Here is a 27,748-nt window from a genome sequence, read left to right on the forward strand (position 1 = left end):
CGCCTTGAGGCGACTTTTGTTGTGATTTGGCGCTATATAAATAAAATTGAATTGAATTGAACTCCTACATGAACCCCACCAAAGCATTTCATAATGTGATTTGTTAGTCCACACCCCCTTATTCCATTGCTTTGGGTCCAGTTGATGCTCACATCGTAGGTGTTTTCGGCGGTGGACAGGGGTCAGTATGGGCTCCATGTCCAATTACCTGTCACTAGTTCACTGCCGTTGCTTCCTTGGACCACTTTTCATAGATACTGATCACTACAGACCAGGAACACCCCAGAAGCACTGCAATTTTCCATCACAAGTTGGACAAGTCTTCCTGCTTCTTCTTTGAGGACAAAGGCTGTTTCCCAATTCAGGGTCTGCAGCCTTAAAGTACGCAGCCTCAACGATCCTCAAGGGCCGCGTACTTAAAGACCGCTAAGGCCGGAAGTGCGAGGCTTGTGAAATGGGACGGTCTAGCCTCCGTTGCCCAGGTTGCCTAGCAACCATGATACTACCAGCTGGAAACGTTTCATACAGCTTTGTTTGACAGAAATGAAGGAGAAAATCTTTTGTTCATTTGTTTGTTTGTTTGTTTCTACATGAGCTTTGATCATTCTCTGTAAGATTAAGGTCAGCTATTGAACGGCGTATATTTTAAAGTAAAGGCTGTAAAACCAAGTTTGTACAAACGTCACTAATGTCACATAACTTTGCCGACATGTGGCCAACAGTAATGTTTTAATGTTCTTCGTTATTAAACATTTGCACATAGATAAGTGACATAATATTCAGTACTTACTTAAAGTTTACTCTTCGGGCGCCCCTCATCCGCCGGCAAAATTATCCACACCCACCGCCGCGCTATGCATTCTGGGATATGTTGGGCCACGAAGTCTACACCGCCACGTCCTTAAAATTCAGGGAAATTAAGGACGCATTTGAGGGCCGCATTTCGAGCAGCCTTCGAATTGGGACAGCCTTCGTCGCGTCGCGGTGACGTAATCGGCCTTAAAATGCGGCCTTTAAGGCTGCAGACCCTGAATTGGGATACAGCCAAATTGTTCACTTGCTTCCTAATATATCCCTAACAGGTGCCATGACGAAGAGACAATCAGTGTTATTAACTTCACCCATTAGTAGTCATAATGTTGCGCCTGATTGGTGTAACTGCAGATTGCCACTGCCTGCACGGTCAAACACAAACCAGCATGGAGACAGAACAAAATGTGCAAACTTCAGGATTGGATTTGAACTAAAAATTCTGAAGTAATAATAATTAAAATCTGGCAACTCCACTTGAATGTGGCCTCCAGTATGTCATGAAGCAAATGCAAACTTGATGAGTTAAGTAAGAAAATGTAAACTTTATTGCAACTTTGTCATTCTATGTTATCTGATTTACAGAAGAGAGAAAAACACTTGTAATGGCACAGTCATTGTATTACGGTCATTGCTGATACTGCAATAATCTAGACACCGGTGTCGTCCAGATTTGTGGCATATTAAGGCACATGGCTCACTCAGTCTGTAGAGGGAAGGAATAACACATCAAAGCTTTTCCTGCAACTCCTACATTGACCTACCAAAGCATTTCCATAAGAGCATTATATAATGGGAAAAAGAAAAGCTCCTCACATGAAGGGCTATGGGAAATCACAGTGTGTCCATTGTACATTCTGCCCCAGGAGAGATTAAGACGTTAATGTGTTCACAACATACTGCGTTGCACTAAGACATTTGGTGATCTGATAGGAAACTTCAGTAGACCTGAGTGTTTGAGCTGATACAGTAAACCTTTTAGATCAAAGTTACACAATCAATTTAGTTGAGATAAATGGTAAGTTTCCAGAGTTTGTATCCTCACTGTTTGCCATTTAAGATTTTCCTTTATGGAACAAATTGATTAAAAAAAAAAAAAAAAGCAACACTGACAGTTGACTATAAAGAGCCGAGCTTCAGGGTATAAAGATTATGTCTCTTCTTGGACTGATTTTAAACATAATCAAAAAATAGAATCAGTCTCATTTACATTTCATTTGCTTAGAGCATTAAGTCTGGGTTCAAACAGCTTTTACAAGTAAACAACTAAACTTAAGAAAGTGATAGAAGTGTAAAGATAGTCCAGAGAGTAGGCTATGTGATGATGTGACTGAATTACTCATGAAGGTTTATGTCAGGTGGGCCTCTGCACATCTGTGCTTTCAACAATTCCAGCAATTTCAGGTGAATCCTTCGCAAATACTTTGTTTCTCTCCAAACAGCCAATTTCTCATATGCAAACATGCTATGCTTACAACTGAGAGCATTGTATTTATTTGATGTGGCTCAACATTTGGAGAAATATAAGTTTTGTACTTTATTTTTATGGTGAGAGTAGTAGTAGGTAGAAAAGTACCATCATATGGCACATCAATCATATGTTCCTATCAAGTAATTATAAACTGAAGACACTCAACGTTTGCATAGAAATTGGAAAATAAATTTACCGGTTTCAGTAAAATAGGCTTAAGAAATAACAAAAATACAACTTTTTGTTTTTCCATTTCGGTTTTTGTACAGAATAGACAAATGAGAAATCGCCAAAAGAGTGATTTTTAGCACAATTGGAAGTCAGATTTTGCATCTTTTGGACCAAACTATCTTTATACCTGGTCCAAAGTCTTTCACTGAGCCTCACGGCTGCTGCTGGTGGAGTCATACTCATGAATGGGAGTGATGTCACAGTCAGATTATCAGATAAAAAGGGACTGATTACATGTATTTATACAAAATCTCCTTTTCACCCATGTGGTGTCATCAGCAAGGTTGTCTTTACAACTTGATTCGGCTCACATGTAAGAACACATCAACAGTCAGTAAAGAAAGAGGCACTCACTTAAAAGCGCTTGATACAGCAGGTTAAACTCTAATCTAAAATTTAAATATATGCAAAGTTACGATGAAAGTGGCTTGGCCTCAAGTTCATCAGCATACAGTACAAAGGGACATTCATGGATGTCTATGACTTAACTATTCTAAGAATATGAACTATGGGGTGATAGGCTGTTGTGTCTAATGACTTTGTAAAGCAATTCATATCCGTTACTTGAGGTACATCCATCTTTCATAAAACATCGGCCCTTTGGCCTGATGAGTTCAAGTAAGAGCCTTTCCATAGAGTGAGCAAGACATATGGTACCATGTGGCTTGTATGTAGCTTCCTGTGTTAATTTCCCGCCAGTAAGTGTTTCTCTCAAAAGGCCCTTTTAAACCGCCTTCCTTGTCTTTCTGCATCTTCATTTGGTCTTCTTGAGAAATTCAGATACTTTTAAGCAAACAAGGAGCTCGCTTTGTTCCTCCTTATGAAGAGAGCCAACAGCAGCTACAAATTTAAAGACTGTAGAAATGCAGTATGTAAACACACATACTTCTCCGGAACCATTAAAAAAAAGAAAACAAACAAACAAACAAACAAAAAAAGCAGCAGAGTGGATGAAAAAGTCCAGAAACAAATCACTAAGAGGTAAAACCATTCAGCATAAAAAAAAACAAATGAAAAGAAGACAAATAACATAAAGGGAAAAAAAATTTGAACCATAAAGTGCAAGTATAAAAAAAAAATGTATATACATATCTATATTTCTACAAATCGTCTCAAGGCAGCACTTGAGGCAGGGTCAATGGTCTTTAGTAGAAAAGTGCAAGTTAAGAACAGCACAAATACCTAAAAAAAGAATTTGATTCAAAACAGTAACAGGATAAATCACGTGACTCTGTGGGACAGTCATCCGAGTCAGCTTCTCCGTAAGAAAACAGCCACCTCCGTCAGGGGGACAGGGTAGTCGTGCAGGAACGTCCCCCCGTCGAACACCCGTGCGTTCTGACTGTCCTGCCATTGAAAGCCCCCGTCAGGTAAATATATATCCCTCTGCACTGCCCCCTTCTCCACCACGGGTGCCACTAACACCTGAAAATAAATACGTATAAGGGAGATTGCACATGCGTGACATCAGGATACGGCTGAAGTTGCTAAAACATGCCAAGTGCATCATCAGAACTCCATTAACTGACCTCATCTCCAATGAGGAACTGGTCATTGATGGTAAAGGTCATGGAGTCAGTTGGATTGAGCCACCACATTGGGCGATAGATGGGGTTTCCTGTCTCCTGCCACTCCTCTGCATACTTTTCAATCAGCGGTGCCACATCCCTCTGGTGCCTTGTTAGGTAGTTCCGAGTTAGGTTTAGCACCTGTGGATTACCATTTGAGACACGAGAACGAACATTATTGTGGATTACAGTAAAAAGAAAAAGAAAAAACTAGGGATGCACCGATACCGATACTGGTATCGGGTATCGGGGCCGATACTGTAAAATGTGTGTGTACTCATACTCGTAAAAGTTAACCGATACCATGAACCGATACCAACTTATTTCATTAATCAGAGGGTGGCTTGTCATTTCTGTTGTAGTTTTTTGATTCGCCACTAGGGGGACATCCCGCGCTAAACAGGCACAGGGTTAGGCGAGTGAGACTGGCGGCTCCAGATAAAAAAGAGAAACTGGAGGCTGCTGTGGCTAGGCTAAACAGCCAACTTTAACTCAGGTTTTGGAAAAGCGATGAAAAATGTCAAGAGAAAATCCACGGGCAGTTTAAATAACAGAGGCTCTGACTCATTTTATCGCTCTGGATGACCAGCCAATGCCGGCCGTGGAAAACATAGGATTCTTCTCAGCATACTCGAGCTGCGATATGAAATTCCCAACCGCCCAGACAGTGCCAATAGTTCAGTGATATTTTGTAAAATTACAATGTGGAGACTCAGATTTTAAGATTTAATTTTTTATCGGCAGGGAATATAATAAAACCTGTCTTCCAATTAATTGTATTTGTGTGTGTGGTAGAAGTATCGGTTTTTGTACTCTGTATCGGCAAGTACTCAGATCCAAGTATCGGTATCGTATCGGTTTGAAAAAATTGGTATCGTTGCATCCCTAGAAAAAACAAAAAAACAAAACAAAAACTATTAGGATTATAACGACCTAATTAAAATCCATCGTTGCCTTTTTCTTGGGCAGTATTTTAATTGAGAACCACTTATGCCTTTTTCACATCGTTCATCCAAAGAATCTATTTTCAAGAACTCTGGCTCAACAGAGTAACTGAAACCAGTGACCAGCCCTTTCCTAAACTAAATCATCCACCGCAAGGATTTCAGTACAAGAAAAATATTGACAGTGAGGTCTGCTAAGGACATTTGTGCCATCTCTACACGCAGACTCAACTCAACAGTCACTCATTGTTGACTTAGTGGGCTTAACTCTGCCAAAAGTCTTTGTGCTGTCTCCCTTTGCCCAAACGACTTCAGCATTCCTGGAAGGGTCACATCCTCTTCAGAGTCTCACGACAAAAACAAAACTTGACCGCCTCTATAAAAAAATGTATTTTTATGACTTGGGATTGAGACCATTTGTAGGAATGAGCAACTGGTTTGAGTGAATCTTTCCCTAATTGAGAAGCCAGGCATGTGTGTGGCTTTGAGGCTTTGCTGCTATTCGATTCCAACGTATTTGCCGCTGTGACCTGTCTGTGACCGACTGCAGTCTCACACATTCTGGAAATAAAGGTGCACCGCATTTAAAACTGTAGCAAAAATGTCTATAAAAGAGTCATTTATCACGGGCGATGCAATAGTCTATCTCCACTAAAATATCTCCCCGCTCTCACTTCATCTGGGTTTATGAACTGAAGACCATGCAAGAGACCAAAATGGAAAACATTGCTGCTGTCAAATGCCTCGCCGTCCGAAAAGGCCTATTTTTATCTTTGTCACACAACTAATATATTTTGCTGCTTTAGCTCCCTCCTAGTGGAAAAAATGTCATTTGATCACTCCCACTCTGTCACACTTGTCAATTACTCATGGAAATCTTAATTGCCACAATAAAGTATTTTTCCAAGACTTGTCCTCAAATTCATTATCATTCCTGCTGAAGTGGCCCTTGAGAGTGAGAGTGAGCCATAAATCTAGAATAGAGATTGTAATTCAGACCAGATGGACTCGTAACCACAGGTGAATGAGATGAGGAAAGGCGGGAGGGGAAGGGGGGTTAGGGAGGGCATTACCCTTCTTCCTCTGCAGAAGCATAAAGCGTTTTTTTGTTCAGGAACCTGAGCTCTGGTAACACATTGTCAAAAGCATCAATACCTGTCATCAGAGACTTAAGGCTTTGTTTTCCTGCTGTGCATGGTGAATAGTGTGTTCCTCATTTCCCATGGAGAGGTTCATGGTTCAGTCCTGCCCCTCCTGCTGAGGGGAGAGTCAGATCTGAGTTTTGATAGATCAGGTCTCAGCAGTCCTCTAGCTCCCCTGCAAAAGAATCGGTGGGAACTTCTCAGCGCTTGACCCTCAGAATTGAGGGCTGGCTGTTGGGCCAATGAACCACTTCTCTAAGGTCCCGTTTTCATCAGCAGCGTGTGGGAAGGAAGGATAATCTCCCACCCCCTTTTAGAACATCTAATTGGCAGCATTCACACCTCGCTACACTTGATCTCTCCACAGTAAATCTTCACAAGCGAAAATCTGGTTAGCAAGTCATGAGCAGAATGTGAACCTGCTAGGTTGTCACTAATGTGGATGACACAGCTGTAATGGCACCCAACGCAGGCTGCTGCCGGGTGGCTACACGAGGCAGACCGGTAGTATACCTGGCCCTCCCCGAAGATCCAGGGGGGTGTGTGGAAGCTCATAACAGGAAGAAAGGCTGCAATCTCCAGCCAGCGGATGAACAACTCCTCATCTGTGACCAGGTCTCCAGACAGAGAGCCACCTGTGCAGAGGCAGAGAAAAGACAAAAACAGTTAAACAGTGGGTACTTGATACTCGTGTGGCTTTTTTAATTTGCAGATTTAAGACAACGCAATATGATGTAAGTTGGCTTCTCTATTTTGGAAAAAGATCAATTTATCCTTTTAGATCTGGTTCATATTAATTACTGGTGTTTTGCAAGCTAGTGTGGGCTATAACATTGTATTAAAACTATCATACCTCATATCTAATGAACAATTTAAGATGTTTCACAGCAGTTATATCAGGCCCATGTTTTACTGACAGCTCCCAGCTTTGTCCAAAGCAACACTAATCAAGCGCTTTTTTCAGCTCTCACAAAAAGGCAAAAATATCACTATGTGATAAAAAAGGGACCCATAGGTTCTCGTATTACCTACTGCATCAGGAATGAGGAAGTTGTATCCCAGCAAAGTGTGGTGCAACAGGTTGGGAATGATGGCCTTAAGACCCATCGGGCTCCAATCAGACTGCAGGGGGGTCATCCTCACAAAGAGTGGCTTGTAACTGGACCTGAGACACAGAAAAAGTCCTAATAAACACAAATGCGCCTTACGGGAAGCAATGTCATTGTGCATTAGCTGACAGATTACCGAGTCCCTGCAGTCATAATGGTGGAATCTCCTATCCTGGTGGCCAGGTCAGCCAGCAGGCTGATGTACTTGTCTCCACCCAGAGCTTGCGGTGGCCGCAGTGCCTGCTCCTCAAACAGATTCCCCTCGCCCCCTTCCAGCATGATGTACTCCATCCCTAAATGGGCTTGAAGGGCTCCTACCCTATCCAGGAACCAGCTCACTGCTCCTGGATTTGTGATGTTCAGCTTTACACAGAACTTTCCTCGCCACTGACTCATCACAGGGATCTGGATAGAGGGACAGAGGCAACTGCATTCTAATTGGTGTTTATTTTACGCTGCTATTATTTTCTCTGTGGATAATTGACTAATTATAAACCGCAGTGCAACTGCTGCTGCAAATATAGATTTCCTGGTTTAGTCCTACTGCATTTGCATTGCATTGCTTTTTTTTAATTTGACCAAACTGGAGCTGATTAATGCAGAGAGTCTGCAATGCAGGGGGAAATATCCCCAAATCTCTGTCTGGTTTCATGTTTGACCGAATTGAGTGTTTTAGTAGCGTGAGGAAAGTTCACTGTCAGGGAAAACTGTACTTAGCATGAAATAAAAATGTGGTGGGTTCTTTATACTGCCTCCCACAACAACAAACTAAATGAAAATACATAAATCTCATGTCTGTGAAGGTTCTCAGTCATCCAGGTCATCGTAGTCAAAGGAGCTTGCAAAGAAAAGCGTCTGGACTTCTTTAAGTCCAGATGCTTAAAATAACTTAAAATAAGCTTAAAGTAACTTAAAGAAGTCCAGACGCTTTTCTTTGCAAGCTCCTTTGACTACATAAATCTCTATCTAAGTGGTTTACAATATGATAGTGTGTGCCTCTCATGCCTCACCAGCTGTCCCTGAGGGGCTGAAGGGAGACTGAGCCAGTAGGCCTCAGTGCCATCAATAAGGGAGGTGTGGAACTGTGTGGTGTCCACCCCCAGGAAAGGGGACATGGTGATGGAAATGTTAAGAAGCTTGACAAGTGGGAGGTCCCTGGTCAGTCTCTTGGACATCCCCCTTTTCCTGCTGTTGAGGTAGTCATGGTCCTGCAAAGTGACAAAGAGACAGACAACAATTCTAAATAACTGCATTAATAGTTTAACGGTGCTACTAGCATACACCTTTGCAAAGTTGCTTTGCAGAATTGTAGCTTTGAGAATGCAACTTCTGTCAGAACCATTTGACATTTGCTAGAGTCCTTTGGGAATTAGATGTTAAGAGTCAAACTGAAACTTTGCATTACATAACTGTGGAACAAGACAAAACATATGTAAAATAGCTGTGGGAGGAAAGGCTATATTAGCTCATATTGTTTAATTTCTTAGATCTTTTTTCCCCCCACTAACCATTCATTTCTTCTGCTTTTTTTTTAATCCAGAAAGAAGTAAAATGCAAAGAAATCCAAATAATGCTTTTATTCTAAAAATTTACTTTAATTTCTATGTAATAAAATTAGAAACAATGCAAACCTATTAATAACCAAATCACTTTGATGCCGGTCCTTGCAGAGTAAAATGGAAACTGTAAAATAAAAATTAACAGAGTGACTGAAAATGTATGGACTCTTGTAAAACTGGAGTGAAAGGGGATCATTGTTGCTAGCCACACTTCTACACAGCCTAACGTGTTAATTCTGTAAGTTTCCATGCAGGATTTTACGCTTGGCTGGTTCTTTATTGAAGTATGGAGGGAGTGAAGTGAGGTGGTACCAACAAAACTGGAGATTAATATCCTTGATCTACCAGAAAAGTAGTGAACTGTTGTTCACCAAATAAAGCCATCCATCATGATTGCGTATTATTCTGTATTATTATTATTATTATGTTTCTGTTCTTTCACAACTACTGAAAATGCAATGGAAACATTACCAGTGTGTACGTATATAACAGGATGCCTGGAAATAACCTTTTATCGACTGATTGCATTTCTGCCTGCATGGTCTTCTGCTGTACAGTCTGGGTCATATCTGAGCATCAAGCTGGGATTACTTGCTCTAGTTGGCTAAGGTCCCTTCAAATCTCAGCACACCCAGTTCTTTGCCATCCTGCAGTTACCAAACTCAGAGCAACCTAATACCTATTAGGAAAGGTTCTGTTTGTCTTCTCTCAACTATATTTGTTTTGTAATGGAACACCACCAGGTTCCACCAGGTGTTGACACGGATTGACTTGACTGTGGTCCGGTGGTGTCGTTACCGGGCAGTTTGCAATAGCATTTAGGGAAGGGAACTGTATGAATGTGCAGCTGAAAGAATATCTGAAAACATATTTGATGATGAAGGTCCCCATTTACAAGCTGTAAGGCATCACAAAGTGTCCTGAAGATTTGATCGGCATTTTGTGGATCTAAGTTCTGTTAGGCAAACAAACCCAAACAAACAAACAAACAAACAAACAAACAAACAAACTAAAACTCCAGAACAAAACAAAAAAGGAAAAACAAACCTAATCTGGCTTTTGTATTTCTATGTTGTAACATTTCACTGAACCTGTCCTCCCTCCCTTGTTCCCTGCCTCCGGTGCTCTGGAGATCCACTTAAGAAAACTCTTTCATCTCTATCTCTGACCAGTTGTGGGCCTCTGACCAATGAACTCTTACCAGATTTACTACCTGTCAGGGTTCCTGGGTCGTTGACTTAGTGATTTCAGTTTGTTCATGTTCAGTTTAGTTCGCCACATTAATGTTCTCACTTCCTGTTTTTTCCCGTGTCAGCTTGTCTCTTGTGTCATTAGTCAGATTATGTTCAGCCCTGTACTCACCTGTTTCCAATCATTGTCATCATTCAACCTGTGTATTTAAGTTCCTCGGTTCCACCAGTTTTTGTCATGTCATTGATGTTGATGTTGTGTACGCTGTCCGTGTTTCCAATCCAGCCAGTTCAGCCATCTCAGTTCAGCCAGCTATCTCAGTTCAGTCAGCCCTCCGTTGCATGTCCTGTTTCATCCGCTCATCATAATAAACCACCAGGCTTCACATACCTGCGAGTCCTGCGTTTGGGTTCCTTCTTCCTCGCCTCCACACAAAACCTGACAGAATGATATGACCAGTGCCACGAAGACACGATTGGAACCCAGCGGACTCGGACCTCTATGAGCAGCAGGAGGCAGCGCTTTCCCGTTGGGCAGAGGAGTTCAGGGGAAAACAGCGGAGAGAGAGCACGTCTTCGAGGGGACTCGCCTGGCTCTAGGCGGGCCTCGGAGACGCCTTCTCTTGCTGCTCCTCGCTCACACACCCGCCGCCTCATTCACTGGACCTCCAACCTCGCCATGCCACAGTGGCTCTGCCTCCCAACTCGACTCAACGGAGGCTCCCGCGCCAGAGGCTCAGTTGTGAGTTCCAGTGACTGTTTTTCGCACTCTTCGTCTGATTCTTCACTTAAAACGTGTAATAGACTCATCTCTGATTCATGGGGGGTTTCCCTCCTGGATGATGATGTGGACTGGGAAGATTTTTTCTGCTCTGCTCCCCCAAAGACTGTTCAGTCAAAGACTGAATAGTGGTGGCAGAAGGACCAGAATAGTCCCTGATAAACCTGGCAGTATCACACACCCAGTCATTATTTCCACCCCTATCAGTCAGCCTACACCCAAACCTGTGCCAGCTCCCAGGAGGAGGGCAGCTGCGCCCCAGTCCACTCCTGCACCCGTTCGTGTTCCTTGGGTGGCGTCCAGCCACCTTCCATACCTGTCCCAGCACCCAGGCTGAGGGCAGCCAGAACCCAGCCTGACCTCCCTAGAGGCTCGGAAGAGCTAGCCTCTCCCCCTGCTAGTCTACCTCTTCATCCACCTCCTGATCCAGCTTTTCATGCTCTAGCGCTTTCCCTGGTTAGGCTAGCGGACCTGTCCCCTGCTCAGGCACCAGCTTTACTAGCCCAGGCTGCAGCTTTATCCCCTTCAGTAATTCAGTTAGCTCAGCCATTAGCCTCACCAACCTCTGTTCATCCTTTAGCCTCCCCAGTCCAGTCAGTTCACTCACCTGCTGTTTAGCTTCCAGCTCAGTCAGTCCAGTCCCCTGTAGTCCAGTCTCCTCCTGTCCTCCAGTCCCCTGTAGTCCAGTCCAGTCAGTCCAGTCTCCTCCCGTCCAGTCGCCTGTAGCTCGGTCACCCATCCTCCCACCGCCTGTAGCTCAGTCACCCATCCTCCCACCGCCTGTAGCTCAGTCACCCATCCTCCCACCGCCTGTAGCTCAGTCACCCATCCTCCCACCGCCTGTAGCTCAGTCACCCATCCTCCCACCGCCTGTAGCTCAGTCACCCATCCTCCCACCGCCTGTGGTCCAGTCAGTTCAGCCTGTAGTCCAGTCTCCTACCCAGTCTCTGGCCCAGTCACTCATTCACCATCCTGTTCAGTTTCCTGACCTGCAGCCACAGCATCCAGAGCCAGCTGTGAGCTCTCTAGCTCCTCAGCCACGGGTTTCCGCACCCGCTGGCCCGGCCGCTCCTCAGCCAGGCCGCTCCTCAGCCAGGCCGCTTCGCACCCGCCGGCCCTGCCTGTCTCCAGCCAGGGGTTTCCGCACCCGCCGGCTCCCACGCCGTCTCCTGCAGCCGCCCCTCCGTCACCGCCGGCTCCTCGTCTTCGACAGATTCGGCCACCTTCCAGGCCGCTGACTGGACCTCGTCGCCGGCGTGGTCGACCACCGGACCTGCTCAGTACCTGCCTAGTCGCCACTGCCGCCGGTGTGGCTGCCCACCAGAACTGCTTTGGCTCAGTCGCTGGCCGCGTGGCCGCCCACCTGAACTGTTTTGGACTCCCTCCGCCCACCCTGTTTTTTTTTTTGGTTTTTTTTGTTTTTTTTTGGCTGTTGGGTGCCGGCCCTTGAAGGGGGGGAACTGTCGGGGCTCCTTGGTCGTTGACCCAGTGATTTCAGTTTGTTCATGTTCAGTTTAGTTCGCCACATTAATGTTCTCACTTCCTGTTTTTTCCCGTGTCAGCTTGTCTCTTGTGTCATTAGTCAGATTATGTTCAGCCCTGTACTCACCTGTTTCCAATCATTGTCATCATTCAACCTGCGTATTTAAGTTCCTCGGTTCCACCAGTTCTTTGTCGTGTCATTGATGTTGATGTTGTGTACGCTGTCCGTGTTTCCAATCCAGCCAGTTCAGTCATTTCAGTTCAGCCAGCTATCTCAGTTCAGTCAGCCCTCCGTTGCATGTCCTGTTTCATCCGTTCATCATAATAAACCACCAGGCTTCACCTACCTGCGAGTCCTGCGTTTGGGTTCCTTCTTCCTCGCCTCCACTCAAAACCTACCTCTGTGGTTGAAGCAGTGGATTATGAAAATCTGCAGCTATGCAGTGAAAGAAATGAAGATGAATGAAAAAAGAATAATATACACATCTTAATTCTAGTCACTAGGTTAACATAAACTTTTCTAGGCTTAGTAAAAGAAGAGAGCTTCTACTGAAAATAGAAACTCCATGAACTGGCTTCTCATTTCAAGACCTCGTATCAACAGACTAGTAGAACTGAACATAAAGCATGGCCCCTGCAGCCAGCTATAATGTCAACACACTATATTTGTAATGTTTAAATAAAAATTTAAGCTAAATACAGCTGATGCCTGCACCCGCAAAACTTCTAATATCTCCATCAGTTGATACCTGCAATGGCAAATGGCAGCAGCACCGCAGCAGGTGGCCCGAGCCACCAGGAATGTCCACTTCAGTGCGATAAAGCAAAGGTTACATTCGAAAATGCTGAAAACAGCAACCTTTTATGATCCATTTATTAATATGAGAGCTCACACCTGCCATACAAAAACTGTTAAGACAGAGTGTGTTACCAATCCCTATCCCACTATTTGTTAAATCCTGTTGGTGGGTTAATTTTATTTTTTATTTCATTTAAACGACCCAGATTGGGCTTGCCTTTGCAGAATATTTTCATAATGAAAACTTAACTCTGTCACAGCCTTTAAAGGCTGGGAGAAGACACAACACAGTTCAGTAGTCAGTGTGTGTCTGCATCGTGTACCATATCAGAAAGGAGGGTGGTGGAATGTTCATTGAGGCTGATGACTCCCTCCCCCAGCTGGTGTCTCTTCAGACGATTCGAGAAAGTCCTCATCTCCCGCTCCACCTTCGGCCCCGAGTCCATGTTGGCGAGCAGCTTCCAGAATGGCAGCCTGCGGCACACACACAGGAATCACACTGGAACAGTTAAACACAGTTGGCTCGCGAGACTAAAGTTTCAATCGGTGCTCACCAACCACACCAGTGCACCGCTGTTATAATAACCAGAAGTGAAGCAGAGTGAAATTTACATCTGGTCTAATCTAAATCTAAACTGAACTAACCGCAGTGCTTTCATGTTGGGCAGCTCCCTGCTGTGCTCCCAGAGCTGTTGCACTGCTTCCTGGTGAGCAGCTTTTACATTGTGGGCCACACACACAGTGTACTGCAGAGGGAGTCGCTCCATACTTGGAAGTGACTGTAGGCAGAACTGCTGTCTGCTGTCCAGCCCGAGCTGCAGGGGGATGTCAGGAGATACAAGCACTGCGACACCTGCATGGTAGGAAGCACACAGGAACGGGCGTCGGTCATTAGCTTACATTATGCTTGCAGCTGCAATATAAAGTCACAGTCCAGGTCATACACTCATGCGAAGGAAAAGTCAGGTAATTCAAACAGTTATGATTTAAAGAGGCAGAGATCAGCGCAAATAAGACAGTCCATTGCAAATTCCACTTAGATGACATAGTGCATGAGTGTTATTGAGACCAGTATGAGTATGACGGATGGAGTGTTGTGGGAGGTAGAGTGCAGCCTGTGTCAGCTGATATTGCTCCACTCAGATGTAAGAAAAACACTCCCCAGAATGAGATATAGCAGCACACAGTTGGATGAGTTTACCCTGAAACTGCTGGCAAGTCCTAAGTAGGTAGGTTACACTGCAGACCAGTGAAATGAGATTCAGGTAGCCTGGAAAGTAACACTGAGGGCAGGGTTAGAAACATTTTTTATTTGTCCATTATGCTTGTTTCTGGGCAAACACGAGCATTGAATGTCCCGTGCATGTTCCCTCTCCGAATAACAAAACTTACCAGAAATATTGAAGATTTAAAGATGATTTTTTGTCTACTTTATCCTTCTAAAACCTTGCAGTTAAGGGGGCCTCTTTAGATTTCTGCTACTCCATGCACATACAGTCCATCAGATGGCTTGCATAATGACAAGATTATGTGTAGCTGAAAATTGTATCTGCAGATGTAGTTGCCCTGGAAGGAATGCCCCATTCATCTCAGGTTACCCTAACCCTAACCACTTCTCCCCTAACCTGACTCCCCACCTTCTCCCTCCCAGCTTTAACAACCTTCAGTTCCTCTGTGCTCTGCTTGGCTATGTTTCTGTCCCATCTTAATAAACGGAGCCATTAACACAGACCCTGACCTCGTATTGAGATTTTGCAAAAGCTGCTCAAAGTAACCAAACTGGGGTTTTAAGATTTGTGACCAATCAATGAACAGATTAGACAGTCTGAGAAACTGGTGAGACCTTGGCTCATTTCAGCTGCTCTCTCTAGTTTCAGTGGGCTTACTGTTCTCATGGAAGCAGGGACCAGGAGCAGGCGGGATACTCGTGTACCAGTTTATAATCAGATTAATAGTTTCAGAGATCAGTATTTAAAAGCCTTGTGAGGAGCCTTCAGCCTCAGGGTAATTCCCACGTGTTTGCAATGGATAATGTCAAAGAGATACTGGTAACACCTCAGCTGCCTCTCACAAGGTATTAGGTCAACATCCACGTGTTTGTTACAAATTTTATAAATGGCAGATAAATGCAGATTTTATTTAGGAAATATTTATGATAAACATTTAATTTTATGTATTTCTGACATGCGGAAATATTTTCAATAACAAAGGAGTTGAATGGACGCGAGAGAAGAAAGTTGATAAGGCAAAGGTGCTTTGAAAGAGTATGGTGGTGTATGATGTGGTTTGCAGAGAAAATTATAAAGATTTATAGAAGGATGGAAGTGAAAAGAAAGTAGTGGAAACATACGCAAAAGGACTACACCAGACAGCAAGAAGCCTCGTAGACTAATGTGCTGCTGAAGCTGCAAACAGTGGCTTTTACTAAAGTGCATACAGAGTGGAAAACGGAGTTGAATTTGCCTTCTCAAGTCATAATTAATTTTTGTTGGAAATGACACCGCAGAGCCTCGAGGAAATGAGACGAACTGGTCCCGAACTGCCGTACCTGTTATTCCATCTCGGATTAAACGTGCATTTTTGAAAGTTAAGTATACCAAATCCTGTCGTCTGTTTATAAAATCTTACTCAAAACACTGTGAACGCACTGGTGTGCCTTTTTTCCTGTCAGGGAGCTTCTCATTTAAAAACAACCCCTCCCAAACCATTCTAATCCTGTTTATTTGCGAGCAGGATTTATGATCATTTTAAAGAAAATGAACAAGATTTGAAGCCTTAAGTTGCTCCCATAGTGGTGTGCCCAGGAGGTGAGGGAGATTTTTAAAGCAGCTTCTTAAAAATTCCCCAAAAATTCAATACATTTTCTTTTTTCTTTTTTACCAGCTCTCAAAAAGTGACATTTTGTGACTGGTGGAAAATATGCTCTCGCCTTCAAAGCATCAGTTAATTTAAAGATTACACGCGTTTGCTGTACAGATCTGATTGACGTTTCTCAGTTTTGTAGCTGTCGACACGCAAATCAAACAACCATCAGATATATGTGGACATACGTGAATTCTCACGTACACGTCTCTCATGCACACCTTGTTCAATGTGCAACTGCAGCTTTCCAAGAAAAACAGTGCTCTTTGCTCACTTTCGCTCAGTCTGACCTCAACATCTGCAGGTGGTAGCAGACCCTGTGCACCTTCACCCGGGTCACTAAGGTTTTAACGTGGCGTCTGGGATCCTTGAGAGTGCTGGTCTGAAGGAAAATGCTACTCCATGACTCCCTGCTGCTGTGGACCAGATGAACTGCACTCTTTTACCTGTCATAGTTTTACTGTTCTTTCTGACAACCGTGCAAACTTACAGACCTGACTAGGGGTTAAAAAAATGTGCATTCAAACACTAACCCTGTGTGTGCGGGTGTGCGAGTTTGTGTGTGTTTGGCATGTACTTCTTTAACAATGGAAATTTCGTTTTTGTGCCCAACCTCAAGAAATTGATGGCCACAAAACTGGGACATTGCCATTGTAGTAAATTTCCAATCCCACTTATTGAAGAAATAATGAAACACTAAAGAGGCTCTCTCTGCTCTACTCCTATCATCAATCAATTTTATTGTTTCAAGGGTGAGACATTGTGTTCTGTACAAACATTACAGATGTGTCCTTTTCATACCAGCAGATTGGATTAGACAAACTCTAAAAACTGCGAGAGCCGATGATGTTTGTTTTGTTTGGCTTCAGTGGTGACGTTAGCAAACCGTTTAAACTCATATTCTGACATTCTCACTTAAACAAAGATTTCACTAAAGCTCAGGGTTAAAGTAAGGAAAGGGAAATGACCTGAGCAACCACAGACAAGTTACGTGTCTATATGAAGAGTACAGAAGCTGTCCCATTGTTACACCGTTTAAAAAGTCTTTCTTCTGTTTCTTGCCTGTTGTCCTTCATGGAAAGTATAAGAGGTCAACTGTGGAAAATGTTGTGGGGTGATTTTCATTCAGTAGTTCTCTCATACAGGAGATGACAGCTTGCTTTTAACAAAGCTTCAGCTGGCTAACAGTGTCATTCTTGAAGTGTTTCACATCTTACTTTTCCGGGAGTGTCGAGGTTTCGGGGCAGCTGCCCAGGGACCTCTTCGTGACCTATTGAGCAACGCAGATGAGTGTTTTGGAGCAGTGTCCCACGTTTGGCATCTTGATCTCGGATTGGTTTAAAAACCAATAAGAAAATCTTCTTTAAAACATTTCCAACGAGAAGACATTTAGTAAAAATTAAGAACACAGCTAAGAGAGCTAGATTTCTTTTCTGATTTCTTTTCTGATTTCTTACTCTTTGGTACTCCATAAGCCTTATTTGTGCTTTCAATTACTGGCAGTGTTGGGAAGGTTACTTTTAAAATGTATTCCATTACAGAATACATGCCCCAAAATGTATTCTGTAACGTATTCCGTTACGTTACTCAAAGAGAGTAACGTATTCTGAATACTTTGGATTACTTAATATATTATCATGCTGTTTACAACTACATGAATGTACTGTTGCTGTGATTTATTACTGTTACTGAAGGTCCGCGGCTCCGAACCGTAGTAAAGGACCTCTGGCTAATACGGTGGGTTCTGTGTCGGGCTCGTAGCCGAAAACTAGCTTTACTTTGTTGTCTGGGTCAACTTTGCTAGCGAGAGACAGAGAGAGGCGTTGAAAGGCTGCTCCAACGGAACTTATTGTTTTTGGAGGAGAACACGAACACGGTGTACAGTCGAGTCTTAATAGCTTACTTACAACTGGGGTCGTCAGGCACTCTTCTTGGCTGCAGCGGTTATTATTATATTTACATGCTTCCAGCTCCCGTTTTTGCTGATGACAGCTCGTACTTTTCCTTTTTCTCCCTCCCTCGCTCACAGACACATAACGTGTATGGCAGTCCATTCTCCCTGCAGCACGGACTACACTGCCTATGATGCTACATTCTTTAGAGCTATGCCTGTAGCATTCTGCCTATTAGCTTAGCACAACAACACCAAAAAGGCCTCTCTCACCCAGGAAACACGCAGAGAGAGCGTCACCCTGTAACCATGGCAACCGTAACGCTGCCACCTGGAACAACAGAACGTAGCTGTCAAACAAAACCCAAACAGTCCTGACCCGCCACAATATGAAACAGGGAAGTACCACCGTGTAATCCATTTATTTCAACAAAGTAACTGTATTCTAAATACCACCTTTTTAAACGGTAACTGTAACGGAATACAGTTACTCATATTTTGTATTTTAAATACGTAACGGCGGTACATGTATTCCGTTACTCCCCAACACTGATTACTGGTTAGGAGAAAGCGAGTATATTTAGTCTTTGCATCTCCAAAACATTTGTAAAAAGCTTATAGCTTGGATACCTTGCATTCAGATTGCTGAACGACATTAAAATTTTTTGATAATTATCTGTTTTTCTTTTGTGGTTTCCTTCCTTCCTCTTCTATTGCTTTCCATGAAACTGAGTAATGGAAACATGTTTTAGCTTTAACTGTTCTATCCCTTGTCAACATAAAGCTCCGTTATATTAGAGACAGAAGTCACGTGTGCATGTGGAGGAAGTGGTGTAATATCTTAAAGAGTTGTTGTAAAGTTGTTGCAAGGAATCTTGGAGAAAGCGTGTTCGGTGTGTTTCTCTTCATGAAAAAAAAAATCTATTAAGAAAAACTCGATTCATTACTGGCTGGCTGAGCACAACAGGAGGGGGAAATTTAAAGTAGTTACACAATCACATTTTTTAAAAAACTAACAGGTTTGCTCTGAACTTTCGTTTGTAATAACAAGTTGGAAACTCACGATGAAAGCCAAACTTCAGCTCAGTACAAAGCATTTGGATACAGGCCATGGAAAAATGAAGTCTTTTATATATGAGAATAGAATTTCTGGCAAATAAGTCACCTCTCACTTGTGTGCCAACATCCAACAATTATTTTACACATAAATCCTGCCGTGTTAATTAGTCACACGCGGGACAAAAATGGCTACTTTGCTTTCAAATCAATGTGTTTCAAATAATCGTTTCCGCCGCTTGTATTCCCATTACTGCTAAAGATCTCATTATATTATAATCTATTTCATTTTGTTTGTTATTTTAGGAGACAAATAAAGAGACAGTTTTCATCTGTTACTGGTTTGTCTAATTAGTATTGTTTTAAGCCCACAGGCTGCACACAACAACAATCTTTTTGAACACATGCAGTATTCCCATGTCAAGCCTTTGGACCTCTAGCTGTAGCTCTTTTAATATGCCATTATAATGCATGTGATCTAGGATGCTACTTTGCTAATAGCTAATCTGTTCTTACTAGTCCAGTTGTGTTTTTGAATGGCTAAAGACAGGTGTGGCTGTGATAAGTTCCTCCAGTTGGAAACGCTCTCAAATGTCACTCTGCTGCATGGTGGCATGCTGTATCTCTTTCATCCAGTTTCTCCACCTTGGCTTTACTTTGCTACTCTTTACCTCTCTTCTTGATTCTCTGTTTAATATCACCAATTACCATACATATAAGCTCTGTTATCACAAATATTTCAATCTGTCTGCCATGGTCTTTAACTATCCCCAGGAGTCCTCTTAAGTTTTTAATGTCAGCCACGGCTCTATACTGCCCACAACATTTATAACTCGAGCTATGACTAACTAGAGTCAGTGTAGACAGGACTCTTGCAACGGTCAGCGGGTTCAAACAGCCGTGAAGCCTAATGTTACGTTAAAACTGCATTAACTGTATGTTTGTTCCTGCAAAGCAGATTTATGAAGACAGCTCAGATGAAAGTGTTGTCAGTCCATTAATAATAAATAATATTAACCAAAAGTAAAGACATGTGGCGATTGTTTTACTTTTTTTAAAAAAAAATTACTATTGGAATACTGCCTTCCCAAAATCTCCTCTTTTTTTTTTTTTTTTTTAATGAAAAACAACACTGGAGTTCTTTTTTTTCACCCCAAAATGAAACTGAGCACTGATGATGCATACCAGCTTTTCCTCTACTGTACATTAAATACACATTTATTGGCGCAGACATATCGCTGCATTTCAAATACACATGAACAGTGTGTACTGTGTGTCTATGACTGCATACGGTGCCGTGTGCATGCAGCTAACTCCTTTTGAGAAGCACTATCCTAATCACGGTTTGCCGAGTGTTGGTGGAGACAGCTGGATTTAAAAGCAACTTTTCTTGAGAAGAAAAGGGGTGAGGAGTTGTGCATGCTAATAACCAGTGATATATGCTATAATTTCTTCTCTATTATTTCTGTAAGTATTTTTCCAGCTGCATTCAATTAGACTTGATTGAGTGCAAAAAAAGAGAAAAAAAGCAGGAACAAATCACTTCTCTAATTAAACTTTCACACGGTTGTGTAACCTCACAAATCTCTATAATGATATCCACACATGAATGTGGATTTTCTTTGCCAAAAAAACTTCTGTAATTGTTTCCTGTCCCAATACTATTATCCATAAAAATAAAGCAGTTATGACTCAAACACATTATAAGATTTATAGCTGAATTTTCCATAGTTTTTTTTAAATTTGCATTTCATTTATAGTTCAGTTCTGGCTTCTTTCCAAGCTGAGTTTGCTTATTTTTTAATAGTATGACACGTATTTGTCAGTGTCTCGACTTCAATAACACTGGAATACACGTGACAGTACAGCCATAATAATGTTAAAGCAGCAGATTCTATTAATGTAGTCATCCCAAAACCTTTGCATTTGAATTTATCTCTATATTCTTTGATTAATGTATCAGACGTTTACACTTAACCTGGCTTTTTAGTTCCATTTTAGTTAACTGGAATGTTTTTCCACGCTTTTACTTTGGTTTTAGTTAACTATAATAACCTAGTTCACAGTCATAATCACACTGGATTTTAATCTGAGATATCATGTGGTTCTTTGGACTGAGCTGCTGGGCAGATAAGGAAGATAAACGCAGCTGATGCAGACTGACAAAATGCTCTTTCTATACAGATGAGAATAAAGTGTTGTCATTTTGCCCGCAGCAGCAAAATGAGCACAAATTCATTTTGATGCATGTAAAATGCAATATTTTTGTACAAAATATAAATGTAAATTGAACATGTAGACAGACTATAACAGGGGTCATGCAAATAAAGGGTAGATACTAATAGAGTATGCAAACTACACTGGAATTAAACCATAACTGGATATTAACTGCATTCCTCTTCTTTCTGTGTGGAGTGTGCATGTTCTCATTGTGTGTACTCTGGCTTCCTCCAAAAGTCCAAAGACATACAAGATGAGTTGGTTGGCGACTCTAAATTGGCAAAAGTGTGAATGTGAATGAATGCCTGTCTCTCTGTGATAGCCCTGCAACTGACTTTTGATCCTTCCTTGGTGTACCCCACCTCTTGCCCTATGACAGCTGGGATCGGCTCCAACCCCCCGTGACCCTGAATTCCATTACTAGAAGAAAATAAATGTCTGGCTGGATGGATGGATTGATTTGTCTGGCATGTGACGTGATGTGGTCTGAGAAGGTGTCCGTTTGCTGTCAGTTCTGACAGTAAAACACAGTACATCACTGGACTGCCTCTGAAACTCGTATGCCTTTTGTAAAAGTGGCTGCTAATTCACAAATGTACCAAGTTTACACCGGAGAGAACAGCTCTTTCGTGCAGTTCCAGCAGGTGCAACATTTCTACTTGCAGCACGGGACCACACAAGTCTGAAGGTTAAAGCCCTTGTTGGTGATGAAATGTGCTGTAGGTTACACGAATGGACCGAGAAGCTACTAGTTTGTCACACATCAGACTGATTATGTTGTTGGCAAATAAGGAAAATACACGAAACCTATGTTCTTGTGATCTGTGGGACTGGCGTCCAATATCTTAAAGCAAAGTGAGAAGTGTTGAAATGCTTGGAAAATGTCTTTGATCATGGAAAAACATTTTCTCTCGGGCCTAATGTGCACATTATGCAAATCCCGGAGCCAAACAAAGACATCCTTGAACTTTAAAGCAGGATATCATGTTAAATATACCTTTAATGCTCCAACAGGCATCATTGTCATTGCTGAGCATCAGTTTGCTATGTTTGGGGCTATGTATCTGTGAGAGGTTACTTGGCAACAAATAAACAGTTGATCTCATTGGGATCTCATGCTATCTCTGGCTGCATGTGTGTGCGTGTGTGTTTTTCTCTCGGTGGAAAGCTAAGCAGATAAACAAAGGGTTACGGGGGTCCTTATAATTACTGGCATCCTTTCACAAGGTGGAAAAGGGTTTTAAGTCATGTGACTCTCAGGCGAAGCCCGTCACTGTTACATAACGTAGCAAAAGATATATGTGCGTATATGCGGTTGCATGCGGTTCCATCAGTATGTAAATGACTGTGAGTGAAGCTAGTGCTAACAATCAGTGAAGTCGATGATTATCGGTGATTGTTTGTGTCGCCTTATTGGGTGATGTCACTGCGTTCCCTGTGGCAGGTTATTTGAGTTGTGTAGTTACTCACAGCTAAATCCTAAACCATTTACAGAGCTCAAAGATATTCGCTTTACACCTAAGGCCTGCATGTAGAAATGAGAATATGTAAATATTAAAGATTTTTTGAACAATGTCAGTGTGCTAATAATAATAATCATGATCTCAGATTGATATCGAAATTTGATAGGAACAAAGATTAGTTTGTTTAAGCAGTAGCTCAGAAACCAACCCAACACAAAGACACATTGAATCTCCATAGTCCATGAGATTTGTGTAAACGCACATGCACACACTCTCTGCAGACATTCTTCATCAGTCATATTAACCATTCACATCCGCTAACAGCCCCTGCCTCTCCCCCCTTACCCCCGAGGATAAAATCTAACACCCTCAAAATAACCTGGTGAGTTATAAGAGTCAGCAGGGCCTCCATCCAACCTGCTCTGTTAATAGAAACAAAAGACAATTACTCTGGTATTCCTAAGAGTTAATTTAAGATGCTATAGGTGGCTTGATTGCCTTTGTACTGTAATCTCTGAATTAATAAACTGTCATGCCACAGCCAGCATCGTGTCACACTATCTTTGTGGCGAAGCCAACTTATCTAGTATGTTGTGTGTGTTTTAGGGACGCTGCTTCAGGACCATTTTTGCCAGCTCAAGCATAAATGCTTACATGAGGGGCTGAAAAGGGTAGGACAACACAACAACATCCACAGGGCTTCCCTCGCGCCCTGGGATTCACGCCACACATGGTATACCCACTCATGTGGGATCAAGTTTCAAGAGTCCTTGTTCTTGTTCTAACGCTGCACCAATAGCAAGCGTGGCAAACTGCCAACATCCTTACTGAGGAGATCTTTTTTCTTGTAATGACATAGCCGTGGAGAAGATTTCTAAGTCCATTTCTAACGACGAGATCGAGAGCAAATCCCGTCAGTGACCTCTTACCCGATGAGCCAAGGAAGTAGCGCTCCAGGGCAGAGCCGAACCCAGAGGGATTGTCCTTCAGATCACTGACGATGAAGGGCTGCATCGTGGCGTTCTGATCGTTGATCGGCCAAGTCTGACCCCGAACACTGGCACCTCCATACCAGGATATGTTGGCCATGGAGAAGCAGTCCTGAATAAAGACACGCATGTGCAAATATACATGCAATCACACATTAAAGGGAAAAGGGAAAGAAAACCAGAGTGAAATGTTTGCATACAAGAAAAAATAAAATAAAACAGTGATTAACTAATTCAATTAAATTTTTAAAAAGCCATATATTATTAAAATAGTAGCTGAATTAAGTATGGAAAGAGTAATGTTTGTGAGGAGAGGGTAAAAAATTTATTTTGGTTTTAAAACACTTTAGCAACCTCACTAAAGGGTACCAACATTTTGTCAGTATTTGACAAAATAATAAGAAAAAAAAAAGCTTTTCGTTGTCATCCCTGTTCTGTGGTAAATATAAGGAAATTAGAAGTACAGCAGTTGATGCATTAGGGCAGCAACTCTCAAGAACAAATTATTTAAGAGTATCTAAATATTTTAGGAGACTTACAGTCCATAATAAATTTCATTTCTGTTCTCAAATTAGGATTTTACTTTAATTTAAACAGCTACAAATGTAATAACATTATTCATAAAAGCATTGTATTAACAGTTTTTTGACTGGATGAGTTAATGTAATATTTGAAATTCAGTGTCAGTTAAGGTTACATCTGGTTTATCAGTGAAAAAAATGCAGGGATTGAGCGTCAGAGAATTATTATTATTATTTTTTTAAACGAATGCTTCCCTTCTGTCTTCAAGAGACAAATACGCAGAACTTAAGTTTAGTTTTTCACGTCAGCAAATCTGGGCTCCATTAAGCAGTTTCAAAACAGGTGCCAAGTAGTCACCTGAGAGGCTCCGGGCAGGATTTTTGGAAATTGTGAAAATAAATGTGACTTTGGTTTAGAAGATTTTCTGTGAGCAGTCACACCACATGACAGGGAGTTAAGTCGAGGAATGTTCCAGTGGGGACAGATTAACCTACCCAAACTTTGCAACAGTTAAATGCCTCTGACGATTAAGGCAGGGGATAGTACAGTAAGTACTTCACTCAGTGTAGTTAATTAAATGGCTTTAGAAAGAGACAGAAATGAAGCATAACAAGTCGCCTACAACGATTTGACAATTTTTTTTGTCCCCTTTTTGATTTATTTATTTCTTTATTGTCTATTTGTCACACTTATGTTTCAGATTATCCCAAAAAAATAATATTAGACAAACAAGCCCCTCTTACTCTAACTCTAGTCCCACAGAATGAGACATTATCCACAAATGGAGAAAACTTGAAAAAGAAGAGACAGGTCTAGCAAAATTACAATGAGAGTGCACTGACAACTCATCCTGGAGATCACAAAAGAACCCAGAATAGCATCTAACTTGCCTCAGTTAAGGTTAGTGTTCATTATTCAGCAATAAGAAAGAGATTAGACAAAAATGGCATCCAATGGAGAGCTCCAAAAAAACCCCACCGCTGACCAAAAAGGACAAAAAGACTCATCTTGCATTTGCAAAAAAACATTCTGGCGATCCCCAAAATTTTGGGAAAAACATTCTGTGAACTGATGTGACAAATGCTTTTTGCAAAGTTTGCGTCCCGTTACATGTGGCTTGAAAATAGCGGAGTATTTCACTAAAAGAACATCCTATCAAGAGTCAAACATGATCACGAGGGTCTGTTTTGCTGCTTTAGGACCTGGACGACTTGCAGTTATTGATGGAAGCTTGAATTCTGCTTTTTCCTAGAAAACCTCTACCAGAGACTGTCCGGCTATTCACTGAGGCTCAAGCACAGAATGATCCAAAATACACAAGCAAATCCACCTTCAAATGACTACAAAAAACAAAAAAAAATTAAGGTTTTGGAGTGACCTAGTCAAAGTCTGGACTTTAATCGGAGTGAGACACTTTGGTGTGACCTTGAAAAGTCAATTATGCTCAAAAACCCTTCAATGTTGCTGAATTAAAACAATTCTGCTCAGAAGAGTGGACCAAAAGTACTAGGACGACTAAGACTTATCACAAACACTTGATTGGAGTTCTTGCTGCCAAGGGTGATACAAGCAGTTATTAGGTTTAGGGGGCAATTACTTTTTCACATAAGGCCAGGTAGGTTTGAACAACTGTTATTTGCCACACCTTTTTTGTGCTTAATAAATAAAATCATCATTTTAAACTGTATTTTGCATTTATTCACGTTATCTTTGTCTAAAATACGTGAAATTGTAAAACTAGCTTGATTATCTGAAACAAGTACCAAGTGTGACAAATATGCAGATAAATAAATTTTAAAAAGGAGGAAAGGAACACTGTATGTGCACATGTTTGTTTCACGTAGTTTAACATAATTCCCATACACTGGAGATCAATATAAAAATCCAGTTAAATTTTTAAAAAAATTATACAAATTTAAAACATTTATCCTGCGTTTGCCAGAATTTCACTTTGAAAACGATATCATTAATCCCGTATGCCGCAAGAAACACATTTAACTCTCCAATTATTTTTCTAAAAGGAGATTTCTACCATTTTGAAAGCTTCTGTTTTCCGTTAATAAGTTATATGAACAGATTGTGAGTGAAATACATTTTTTCTTCTTGATTATTGATATAAAATATATACTTTAAAAGTTCTTATTCTATAATATTTGACGGAGAAACTGCCTTATGTTACTTTGCAAAGGGACCTGCTTATAAATTGCTGCACACTGTGCACCAGAAATAGGCTGTCATCAAAGCAGGGCAATGTCATTCCGCAAACTACAAACTACAAAGGGGGACATTAATGTTCCTAGCCTGAATAAAGTGCAAAACTGGGTTTGCACTCCACATTTTGCTGTGATTTGTGTATTTCGTGTGCACATAAAGAGAAACACTACCTTCAACTCCACATGACAGTGTACCGGTGCCCAAGTCATGCTGTAACACTCCGTCTCCGTATCCTCATTCGCTTCGAGCGAGATCTTCACCTCGGCCACCGAGTCCCAGGTATAGCAGAACTCAGTTTTATTGAGCCAGCACAGGTTCCTCACGAAGGGAATCTCTATATCGGTGTTCCCTACGTTCCCGACGTCAATTTCCACGTAGGTCTTATCCTCAGTCAGGGTCTGTATGAGCAGCGAGTGGGTTTTTCTCTCCCAAATCAGTCCGCTGAAAGTTCCCCTAAGGATCCAGTTTTTGTTGGGCTGGTCCACCACTTGCCAGTATATGATCCCGATGGTCATCACGAAGAAGACGGCAACCCCGAGACAGGCTATCGCTCCTTTCCAGGTCTCGTTCATCTCCTTCAATCCCGTATCCCATGTTACCTCTGGGATGGGGCTAGGGTTCCTATTTCGAGCGTGGGGCATGTTGTTTTTGAGATCAGCAAAGAGTCAAAGAGTAAAAATGCTGCAGAAATCTCTGAGCGTCAAAATCATCTGTTGCTTCATCATGTCATGGTGTTTTCAGTGAAGCTACAGTGTGAACCATTCTACTCTTTATCATTACACGGTTTACACTGCTGTTTTGGGTTTTTGCGCAATTGTGCCGGCAACAGAGACCTGTCATGTGAGGAAAGCTGTGAGAAAAAAAAAAGCCCAGCGCAGAAATAAAATGATATGAATGAATAACGGACTTACCACATACTGCTGATGTTTTAAAAGGATTGGATTTGTAAATAGCATTGGGTGCAGTGAGCTCTTAGGCAGCCTCAAGTAGGGTTTGGCAGCAATGCCTGCGAATAGCTCCTAAGACGCTGTCTTGCTTGTCCTGCACTTTCTGACGTAACGCCGGGTAGTTTCTTCAGAGGAAAGGTAGAGAGGGGGAAATAGGGGATCAAGGGGGCTTGGCAGAGTCTTGGAGGTGCCCGCCGGGGTGAGGAGGCCACGGGCAGCCTGGAAGGGAGGGACCCCCCATGCGTGGTCCCAGACTCTCCCTGCGCTCTCCATGCGTAAAGTCTGAGCACACTTGTCAACTGTTGGTTTGGTAGACGGCGAGGAGCGTCTATTGGAAATGGCAAGGTCGGGGAACATACCATACCTCATCCAAATGAGATCCCCGGGTGTTTCAATGAAAAGCAAAGGGTAATGTCAAGGACTGATGGTGAAATCATGAAAGAAGCTTTCAAACATTTAGGATCGATTATATTTCAAATTATTCAAACTTCAAGCAGT

At 42.1% G+C, this 27,748-nt stretch overlaps 1 protein-coding gene across 3 annotated transcripts; it reads right to left on the bottom strand.

Annotated features, from left to right (window-relative positions):
• Window positions 1–1,203: 1,203 nt before the first annotated feature.
• LOC146515802 (SITS-binding protein) lies at window positions 1,204–27,546 on the bottom strand. Of its 3 annotated transcripts, none has more exons than XM_085164840.1 (11): window positions 27,215–27,546; window positions 26,474–26,924; window positions 23,508–23,679; window positions 13,732–13,939; window positions 13,410–13,560; window positions 8,286–8,483; window positions 7,412–7,680; window positions 7,195–7,331; window positions 6,680–6,801; window positions 4,042–4,221; window positions 1,204–3,937 (listed from the first exon to the last, which is right to left on the bottom strand). In XM_085164840.1, the coding sequence occupies exons 1-11, from the start codon at window positions 27,217–27,219 to the stop codon at window positions 3,764–3,766; spliced, it is 2,067 nt and encodes a 688-aa protein (XP_085020966.1). In that variant the 5' UTR covers window positions 27,220–27,546; the 3' UTR covers window positions 1,204–3,763. The 3 variants fall into 3 exon arrangements, with proteins under 3 accessions (XP_085020966.1, XP_085020965.1, XP_085020964.1); XM_085164839.1 differs by having other exon boundaries at window positions 26,474–27,136; XM_085164838.1 differs by having other exon boundaries at window positions 26,474–27,546.
• Between the last annotated feature and the right edge of the window lie 202 nt (window positions 27,547–27,748).

This window comes from Neolamprologus multifasciatus, chromosome 7, assembly GCF_963576455.1.
Source record: "Neolamprologus multifasciatus chromosome 7, fNeoMul1.2, whole genome shotgun sequence".
NCBI classification, from domain to species: Eukaryota; Metazoa; Chordata; class Actinopteri; order Cichliformes; family Cichlidae; genus Neolamprologus; species Neolamprologus multifasciatus.

What these genes read in the sequence shown, in the direction of transcription:
- LOC146515802 (XM_085164839.1), bottom strand. Translation starts at nt 26,944, where the DNA reads ATGCCCCACGCTCGAAATAGGAACCCTAGCCCCATCCCAGAGGTAACA. An exon ending in CCACCCTCCTTTCTGATATG is followed by an intron (nt 8,484 to 13,409) that starts GTACACGATGCA and finishes GTCACTTTGCAG; the next exon opens with GACCATGACTACCTCAACAG. An exon ending in CCTCATTCCTGATGCAGTAG is followed by an intron (nt 6,802 to 7,194) that starts GTAATACGAGAA and finishes GCCTCTGCACAG; the next exon opens with GTGGCTCTCTGTCTGGAGAC.